The following is a 9792-nucleotide window of genomic DNA, read 5'->3' on the forward strand; positions in this document are numbered from 1 at the left end:
TGTGGCTAGAGCCAAGTGCTGTGCCAAACAGAGGACACTGTGTCCTCTGAATCCTGAACTCAGGAGACTGTCATCCTTGATGATGTGAAGTGTCCCCCTCTACCCGGGGTCAAAGGACCAGCAGAATCAGGCCTGAGGCCAACTCCCCTATTTTCAGATAAAGCAGATTTTCTCACTGTTTAAATCACACACACACACCCCCCACCGCTGCCCCCGCCGCCTGCCATGCACACATGGAAGCCAGAGAGCTGTAACTCTCTTGAGATGTAGAGACAAGAGGACAGGGGTCTGGAGAGGTAGGGAGCCGGCTATCCCTTTTGAAATGTAGGGACTTTAAAATCTGAATGTCACCCACCAGGCCAGTGGCAGGTGTCCTCTGGTCCTCAGAGGGTGTGAGTGGGTTCAGGTCCTGGGCCTTTGGAGGGTAGGGCAGAAGGCAGCTGCATGGTAACTAGATAAAGCCATGGCCTGGGTTTGGCCATTATGGGGGGGGTCTGCTTGGATACTCTTTCTCTGATAGGTGGGACACAGGTATAGTGGTAATGAGAGCCCAGATAAAGCATGGACTGAGCTTGGGCTTGAAAGGCGGTGACTCGGTGACCGGGGGTCAGTGTGGAGCCCAGGGCGTGCTTCATGAATGCATGATCGACCGTGTCTGGACTCCTGGCTTGTCAGGAAATAATGGGGGGCCCTTACAACCAAGACTGTTCTGGAGTAATGAGGCAGAGACAGGGCTTCACTGGTGTGAGAGGAGGTCGCTTATGAACATTCCTGCGCAAGGTTGTAGGCGAGGTGGGAGGAAGGTGCTATAGAAATAGAGAGCTCGGGGTTTGCCTAGCTGAAGGCATAGAGGTGCCAGCAGCTCATCTATTTGAGAGTCTTGCCGTGTAGGTAGGACATGTGCCAAGACCTAAGCAACTCACATAAATCCGCCGTTTCAAGGGATGGGTGTGACTGTCCAATCTGTTGTTCAACATGGGGATCATCATGGGCCTCAGCCCCCCTGTAGTGACTAGCCTGTGAGCCTGGGATGTTCTTCCCTGTCTCTCGGCTACATGCCACCCTCCGCAGTATCACAGGTCTCAGAGACGCTGAGGCTTCGAGCCTGCCTGGCTGTCTCCTGTCCCTTTGGCCAGTTGGTCATCACCAGTATCTCACACACCACTGACAGTTGGAGCTTAGCTTCTAAGCAGGTTGGTTCAGCAGCTTCCAAGTAGATGGAATTTTCTCCACAGGGAACTACCCTCCGGCACCTTCGTGAGTCGACCCTCCAGGCTTGGCTGGTACCTTCCAGTCCTCACGGGGCATGCTAGGCATGAATATGTCCAACAAAGGACAGACAGGCAGAAGGTGGACAGACCCCGGTGAAGCACCTATCACTCTACCCAGCCCCTGGCCCTCCAACTGCCACAGGAACACACCAGTATATGCTCATGGTATACTGGTGGTATACAGAAGCTCATGTTGACAGCTCAAAGTTCCAAAAGCCCTCAGAACCCAGACCCTATGTACCTCCTCATCCCCCTAGGCTGCATGTCCCTGTGACTGGCTCCCAGAGCTGGTAAAACAGCAAGATTCACTGATGAAGCCTGGATTTCCCCCTTAACACCCAGCCTATACCCACCAGGTTTCAATATAGTGTTTGTCTCCAAAAGGAAGGTCACACAGTCTGACTCGGGCTTTTCCTGAATTCAGAGCAGCACAGCTGAGGCTCTGTCAGACGCTGTTAGAGTTCCCAGGCATTAGGCAGCCTGGGTTCCCTATGTTCCGAGGTAATGGCCTGGAAGCCTGTAAGGCATTCCCGGGTTCACCAAGGCCCTTCTCTCTTCACTGCCAGGCCCGAAGCAATCTCCCAGACATGTCCCTGGCCTTCCCAGAGCAGGGCCTGCAGATCATTCCTTCTGGTTCCACATCTCAGGCCTTGCCAGCTCCCCTTCCCAATACTCTCAGAGCAGCCAAGGAGCCAGGTGGGCTGGGTGTGGCTAAAGGCCCCCATAGCTCTTCCACAGGGCCTCTCTGCCCAACCCTCGGGGGCCTGACCTGGCCACTCTCACTAGGGCTTTCTCTCAAGGCACAGGACCATGTGTGTGGCGGTACTATTTTATTTGTTTTGTGAGGAATCCATGAGAGTCATAATTCACAGGGGTCATGGTGACCAGTCCTGACCTTGACCAGAAGGGGGACTGCTTAAAAAATCAAAACGAAACAGAGAAAAGATTCACTTGCCGTAGATATCAGCAATGGGGATATTTCATTACTTTAAAAACAAAATGAAACACACAAAAAGGCTGTCCTCCTTATCCTCAAAGTGTGGAAGAAAGACAGTCATGTGACTTGATTTCTGCCAACCTGAAATGCTACCTTCCCACCTGGAATTGAACACAACAGATTTAAAGGCCTGGTGGTGGCACGAATCCGCATGGGGCTGCTCACAAAGTGCAGAGTCCTCAGGCCGTCCATGGAAGAGCTCTGCACGCACCCATGTGCACAGCTAGGCACAGACCGAGACCGCTGAGGTGGCTTTGTGGCTCATTTTTCTTCAGGGTAGGCGTGGGCGGCACAGAGTGAACGTTACAGAGAGATTTGTCCTCTGCAGAGGACACTCAGCAAGGTAGAAGTGCAGGAGAGACATTGGTTTGCTGACTTCAGACCAGGGAGGGCAATCGACTGGGAGTGGACAGCCCCTCTCGGTCACTGCTGCGGAAGGCTAAGGCCAGTTGGCTGGTCCCTGAGTGGTGGGTGAGGTCCCTGGGCCCTCGTTAGCCACCCTCATGGCAGCCTTTGAGCAGTCTTCGGAAGGAGGCTGAGGGAGGGCCTTGTTCTCCTTTTGCAGGCAAGGAAGTGGGCTGGGGGAACCCCTTGCTCCCTGCTGCAGAAGCTCTAGGGGAAACTGGCTTCTTAGATTTGGGGTGTCCCAGTCCCGCTAGACCAGGTTAGCCCAGGACAAAATGCATCACAACCTCTGTAGAAACACAAGACTAACATCTAGAGGCCACTTGGCTCTTCAGGGACTCCAGGGATCTTCCAGGTCCAGCCTCAGGCTAGCCAGTTTCCCTGTGTCTTCTCTGGTGGCCCAGCCGGGTGGTAGTCCTGGCTCACCTCTAACCCAGGCCATAGGCCTGCATAAGTTTTCTGGGGAATTGTCATCTGTCTTGTCATCCCTGGTGGCCTCTGTCTGGCCAGCCCAGGACAGTGTTCCTGACACTCCCAGCCTGACTGCTGGCTGTGGAGGAGCCGACAGAGGGGAGGGTGGTCACAGGTGGATTCCTGGAACCCTGGGGTTGATCTCCATCTAAATTAACAACCACAAAGCAGGCTCTATCTCTCAGAGCCTAGCATGAATGTGGCCCCAAGTTCCATATACTGTTGCTTCCCTCAGCCCCTGCCCAGCACAGCAAAAACCCTAGCAAAGAAGTAAGGAAAACACAAATACAGGCCAGAGGTCAAAGGAGCCTTTCAGGAGCTGACCCTGACAGCCAGCATTCCTCTGCCCATTTATTTACTGCCACCCCGCCCTGAGCCATCAAAGGCACCAGCTCCAGGAGACCCTCTTTTGGGGCTGGTGTCCTGCACTCAAAAGCCAAGGCCCGAATCATCCCCTCCTGAATGTAATACGTCCCCCGTCCCTGACCCTGGTCGGTTTGATCAGCAACCACATAGCTCTGTCGGCAGATCTGCAGGCTCAGGGTTACTAACAGAGCCTCTCTGGGACTTCGGTCCTCCTCTCAGAGATGGGCTAGCTCTCCCCACTGGCACTCCATGTGGGACTTCTGGGGAGGCAGTGTCTTTCCCGTACCCAGTGAAGACATCCTTTAGCCCAGAGGGAGGATACATTCTGCCCCAACCCTGCCCTCTTCCCTGGCTGCTGCCCCCTCCCCTCCACTGTCCCTTCTCCTTGGAGGGTGAGTCAGAAGTCAGGGAGCCTTTTCAAGGTAGGCATCATTGTCTCAGCAGTGGCAGTGCACACACATCAAAGGCGTCCTTCTTACCCCGAGCCCTAGATGACAGACAGGGTCTTGATGACATTAGGCAATGTCGTCAGCACAGACATTATCGGTGGGGCATGTGCACACAGACCTGCCGGCCAATAGCATTAAGCATCATTTTAAAAAATGGGTTAAATAAGCCTCGTGGCCAAGGGACGGTGTGCGTGCTGATTACCCGTGATTTGTACGACCTGGCGGTGAGACGGCTAGAAGTCTAATGACTGAATTATCACTCTAATGCCTTTTGCTGACTGGGAATAATCCCGGGGTAACAGCTGCCAGAGGGCATTTGGCTGGTTTCCTCTAACTGCATCCAGATTAAGGCTGCCGTTCTGTGTGGGGCCTCTCTACTCCTCAGAGGAGAGCTCTGAGAGCTCACGCACCATGTCTGGCAGCAGAGGCCCCAGCTGGCCCGATGTTGAGGTAGCACGGGACGAAAGGGGAGATCCCCAGCACAAGGCCTGGGTCAGGTCTTGAGGAGCAGTGTGTGGAGGAGGGTGAACTGTGAAGCTAGAGCCTTAGAATAAATGCTCTCTAATTGAGACTCTCCATGGCCAGTGAGTCTCTGGATCTGCTCCGGCTGTCCCCACCCAAAACAGTGGAGTGTAGATATTGGGGTGCAGTATAGAAATGTGATCCTGGGGAGGGGTAAGGAAGGAGTTGGTTCCTTTCCAGGAAAGGAGGGATCTCTATCTAGATTTCTTGGGGTGGTAGGCCCGTGGAACCCCTCTGAATTTCCAGGCTTCTGTCACATGACTACCAAGAGAAGATCCCCCAAGACAAAGGTTCCCTTTCCCAGTGCTGGATGCTGGCTTCAGTCGTTCAACTTGCTTTGACCTTCGCGTGGTTGGTGAGTGGGGTATCCACTTAGAAAAATACCATTCATTTCTGCCTCTACCATCATGGGGTGACCTAAGACCCAGAGGCCAGTGCTGTCTCACACCCATATACCTACCCACCGGGATTTCAGAGAGGTGACAACCCCAGAAGTGATGAGCCAAACTATCAAAGACCAGAACCACCCAGCCTGGACTGCAGTCCCAGGGTCTGTGCCAACCAACCAGGTGCACAGAGTTCTAGGTCAGTGAAGCTCTGTCCCGTATTTCTGTTACTGGGGTGATAGGCAGTGGATATACCTGTTTGTGGCCCTAGCTTTCAGAAAGGGTCAGAAGCCAGTATAGAAAGCAATTTGGATGAAAAGCCACTCCCAGGACTGCACTGTTGCTCACAACGGACAGTACCCCGCCCTCAAGATCAGGATATCCTTTTCCAAAGGCTCTTCCTAGAAGAACCCACATTCTCAGAAGTGCCTGCAGAGGGGGAAGAGCTCACGGAGAAAGAGAAGTCTGTAAGAGCCCGCCCCCCCCCATTCTGAGGCCCCACCCTCTCAGTTGGAGGCCCTGCCCCTCTGCTGAGGCTCCACTCCTCTCATTCTGAGGCCACGCCCCATTCGGTCAGAGTCCACGCCCTTCTCTTTCTGAGGCCGCGCCCCATTCAGTCGGAGGCCCCGCCCTTCTCATGTGGAGGCTCTGCCCCTTCTCATTCTGGTCAGCACGTTTAAACGTGGCACTGTCCCGCAGCACCACTCTCAGCGAGAAAAGCCAAAAAGCAGGGCACCTCCACCTACCCTGCCGCCTGCACCCACTATGAGGATTCAGCCCCTCGGTGGAGGAATCCAGGCTCATGGCTCTGGAACAAACCTTTATCCAACCACACACAGTCCTCAGCTTTGGAGGACGGCGAGTAGACGTGACCTTTCCCTTCTTAAGAGGAAGAGCATCCCAGTGTTGCTCAGCTCGGGCTAAACCAAGGAACAGAAGTTCCCTGGGTCCTGCGTGGTGGCGGAGGCACCTGCCTCAGCCATGTCGGATGCCTTTGTCTTGGCTGGGGAGTTGTATACTTTGCCTTCTCCGGGACCAAGTATTCAGAGGACCTTGTGGTTGCGCATACCACACCCATCCAGCCATTCAGGCCCCAGTGGGTTGCCGTTTCTGCTAGAGAAGACACACCTTAGATCCTCAGGGGAGGACCCCCATAGAGGGTGCATCTGACACTTGTCTAGCAGCCTGCTTCTCGGGCTCCGGGGTCGGGGTGTCCTTCCCATACATAGCAGGACACAGGACACTCACGTGGACACTGTGAAGAGCCCAGGCAGGAACCCCTGCCCTCACAAGCTTTTCTTCCCACCCCTTCCCTCCCTCCCTCCTTCCCTCCCTCCCTCGTCTTTCTTTTCTGGAGAGGCATCTTCATACCAGTCTTGTAGCCATGACCAAGAAGCTTCGCCAAGTGTGCTTGAGTCACTCAGACAACAATCCTGCTCCTCCGTGTGTCCCTTGGCGCTGGTGTGAGGACAAGGCCTTTTCTAGACCCTGCCTTGTGGAGAGACTCCTGGCCCCTGCTGGCTCTCCAGCCAGCAGCCAGCCAGCAGCCTGCATTCCAGTGGCTAGCCAGACATCCTGGGTTAGCCTTTCAGGAGCTGAATTCTCGGGACAGCTGATACTTGCTGTCAGTTCTAGAGCCCGATTTTGTCATCATGACGAGGTTCCCTTCACTCTGGCCAGAGGCTTTTCCTTGTGTCCTCTCCACGCCCGTCCCCTCCCCGTCCCACGTGCTCAAGTCCTCGCCCATGGTCAAGGGCAGGGGCTTTCCTATCTTCGGAAACCAAAGGCCTCCCGTGGTGCCTTTGGGCCTTTCTTGCCTTCCCTTGGGGGCTTGGGTGAAGGCATCTCCACTGTGCCCCCATAGGGACAGCTCTCTGAGCCCGGGTGGTGGCCGGCACACTCCACAGCTGGCATGTATCCACTGTCCCACATGCCTGTCCCACACAGCTTACACAGGTCATGGAGGCTGCAGGGGATCCGTGGCAGAAGGCGGAACTGGTACAGGAGACTCCTGGCCTGCAGAGAGAGGTCAGGCTCAAGGGGACTGAAAGGTCATCGGGACACAAGAGAACAGTGGAACACTACAGAAGCAAGGGCCATACCCATGGGCTTACTATGTGGGGACAGCACAGTGCCCTGCGTCTCCATGGGCCATGAGATACTTGGGCAGTTTAAGACACAGAGTTCCAAGATGGTGTAAGTGATGATAGAGCCACACAGCCCTTCCTGTCCCTTTACAGACCCCTCGAACTCAGTCCCAGTCCCCTCCAGATAGTAAAAGGCCCCTGTACTCTCATGCCTCTCAGCGTTACCCTCGGTCCCTGCAAGGTCTGTCTGGGGAGCCCAGTGCAGTGATGTGCCTGAGGACCCCTTCTTGACCCCTTCTTGTCCCCTCGGACCATCAGAGGCCTGGACCCAAAGGACTGCCAGCTAGAACATGGGAAGCGGGGTGGCTGAGCTTCAAGGGCGTGGCTTCCAGCCATGGATGAGCTACGTTCTCCCTAGGTTCTGTCTCCTCATCCACACTTTCCTAACTCTGGATGGGAAGGAGGCACTCCTGGGTGGAGACTGGCTGGGCATTCACACACCAGCAAATCAGAGGCTGGGTCCAGTGCGGTCCCTCTGAGGACCTCGGGGACCGAGTAGAGACGTGGCAGCCTCACTGGGCTGAGGAGAGCGCAGCAGGTGACAATCACACGGACTTGGTAGAAAAAGCCCAACAAGGTAGGATGGAGCTCTGCATTGTGGGGCTGCACCCCTGTGCAGAGGTGGGGCTCTGTGATATGAGAGGGGCTCTAGATGCAAGCTGAGCTCATGTGCTAGGTAGCATTCTGTGCTGTGGACAGGGCTCCGTGGGCAAGGGCAGGCTGTGAGGTATGGGAGGGGTTCTGTGTGCAGGGCTGGGTCCTTGAGGTAAGGACAAGGCTTTACATGTGGGCGTGTGTCTGGAAGGTGTGAGTATCAGGATACTCAACAGGGACTTCCTAGAATCCCCATCCTTCCTCTACCATCTCGCTCACCCCTTCCTCCATGTGCAGGGGTGAGGCTGTAAAGCATGTGCCCTGCTTATGTGCAGGGCAGGCCTGACAGGCCAAGCCAGGGCACCCACCTTCCTGAGCACCAGCTCTCCGTTCATATGCATGGCCAGGTTTCCGAAGTGTAGGAGCATCTGATCCGTGGCCAGTTGTTGCTCGATGACATCATCCCCGTAGATGGCGACAATGGCCACACAGATGAACAGGTGGAAGTAGTCTGTCTGAGGGGACACAGAGAACTCAGAGGGGCCCTGCCAAGTCTGAGTCTGGCTCAGGCCACCTGGATCCAGAATTGTGTTCATGGGTCCCTGCTCTAGGGATCTACACCATCCCATCATCTTCCACTTCTCCATAGAGCGGGGGGGCCCATGCTAGGATGCTTGGCTGACACAGAGGGACCCACCGCCAAGAAGCCAGCCGCTAGAACTTCTTCCATGTTGGTGGTCTACTCTACAGCCTTCAGGAAGCAGTTTGGTTAATCCTTTGCATGCGTTGCACATGTGTACACACACACACACACACACACACACACACACATGTAACACCCTCAAGACCCCTGCGTGAGAGGGGTGCGGATGAAACCCTGCCGTGAGCTCAGACAGGCTAGGGAGAAGGATATGCTTTGCCGTCCTCGAAGACACCTCCCAAGAGAGCGCCACCAGCCACAGCCATGGCGTGGCACGATTATCATCCACTAGTACATCCCATCAGCCCCGGATGTAGCTGCCAACACTGGTCCTGTGTTCTGTGGAAGGGTGCTACCAGCATGCTGTCCCTAGCCTTCTTTCCAGACACCCACAGTCCCCCCTGCCCTCCTTTAGGGCCACCTTGTGGTGCCTGTCCAGGTGGCAGGCAGTCATGATGGGCTCTCCAGCCTGGACACCTAAAAGTGCTGAATCCTGAAGCAGAAGAAGGATGTGGGTGGGGTGGGGGTCTAGGAAGTCCCTGTTGAGTTTCCTGATAACACCATGTGGCCTGTCATCTCCCAACCGGACAGCAGAGTGCAGAGGTGTGGGTGCTGGAGTCCCCAGCCCTTCCTCCTAGCGCTGCAGGAGGGGATGCTTCTGAAGGAGTGGAGGGATAGGAGTGTGAGACATTCTGCAGAGACTGGGACAGAGCACAGGGCAAATGCCAGCTCCTGGGCAGGTGCCCAGCAGTGAGCCACAGTGGAGGACTGTATGAAGGCTTCCCTTTGCGACGCAGTGACTCCCCTCTGGAGCTCATTCACCGCTCACCTGCCTTTCCCCTCCTCCCAACCTCGGCTGGTGGAAGTCAGAGTTGGTTCCAGATGTGACTACTGATTCCCCACATCTATGGGCAACAAGAACTTGCTTTGTGGGTTTTGAACAAGATGGCAGCCAACAGGAGCTGCTGAGGCTTGGTACTGGCCACAGTCTCAGAGGATGAATGGGTGCCTTCCTCGTGACCCGGCCTTCCTGGCCTCTCAGAGTAGCCATCTAGAACAAGTCCAGGATGTACTGGCCGGTGGACTGATGTTGCAGGTGGCAGAAGGAGAGAGACTTTGGCGTGTTTTTCATAGCTGGGGGTCGAGGTGGAGGTTGACAGAGCTGCGCCCTGGACACACGGGTGGTACTGATGTCTGTATGTGCAAGTGTGTGTGTGCGTGTCCATGTGCACACGTGTGCATACATGTGCGCACATGAGGCCAGAAGACAGTATCTCAGGGCCTCTCACTGGGACCTGGAGCCCAGCCATTAGGTTAGTCTGACTGGCGAGTGAGCTCTGCTGACCCGCCTGTGGCCTGTGTCTGCTGTTTCCTCTGGAGTTACGTGTCTGCTGTTTCCTCTGGAGTTACGTGTGTGCACTGGGTGGATTTTTTTTTTTGGACAGGTTTGAGCTGTGCAGCCTTGACTTTCCTGGAACTCACAA

The 9792-nt window shown here is 55.3% G+C and overlaps 1 protein-coding gene across 3 annotated transcripts in view; it reads right to left on the bottom strand.

Moving 5' to 3' along the window:
* Nucleotides 1–2086: 2086 nt before the first annotated feature.
* The window catches only part of Tbc1d16 (TBC1 domain family member 16), an 87049-nt gene continuing 79343 nt past the window's right edge, over nt 2087–9792 (bottom strand). For all 3 annotated transcript variants that reach the window (XM_031355000.1, XM_031354999.1, XM_031354997.1), the window contains exons 11-12: nt 7977–8123; nt 2087–6883 (exon numbers count right to left, since the gene is read on the bottom strand). In XM_031355000.1, coding sequence (XP_031210860.1) covers nt 6635–6883; nt 7977–8123 — 396 coding nt within the window. In that variant the 3' untranslated portion in view covers nt 2087–6634. The remainder of the gene's footprint in view (nt 6884–7976; nt 8124–9792) is intronic.

The sequence above is a fragment of the Mastomys coucha genome, unplaced genomic scaffold, assembly GCF_008632895.1.
Source record: "Mastomys coucha isolate ucsf_1 unplaced genomic scaffold, UCSF_Mcou_1 pScaffold5, whole genome shotgun sequence".
Lineage (NCBI taxonomy): Eukaryota > Metazoa > Chordata > Mammalia > Rodentia > Muridae > Mastomys > Mastomys coucha.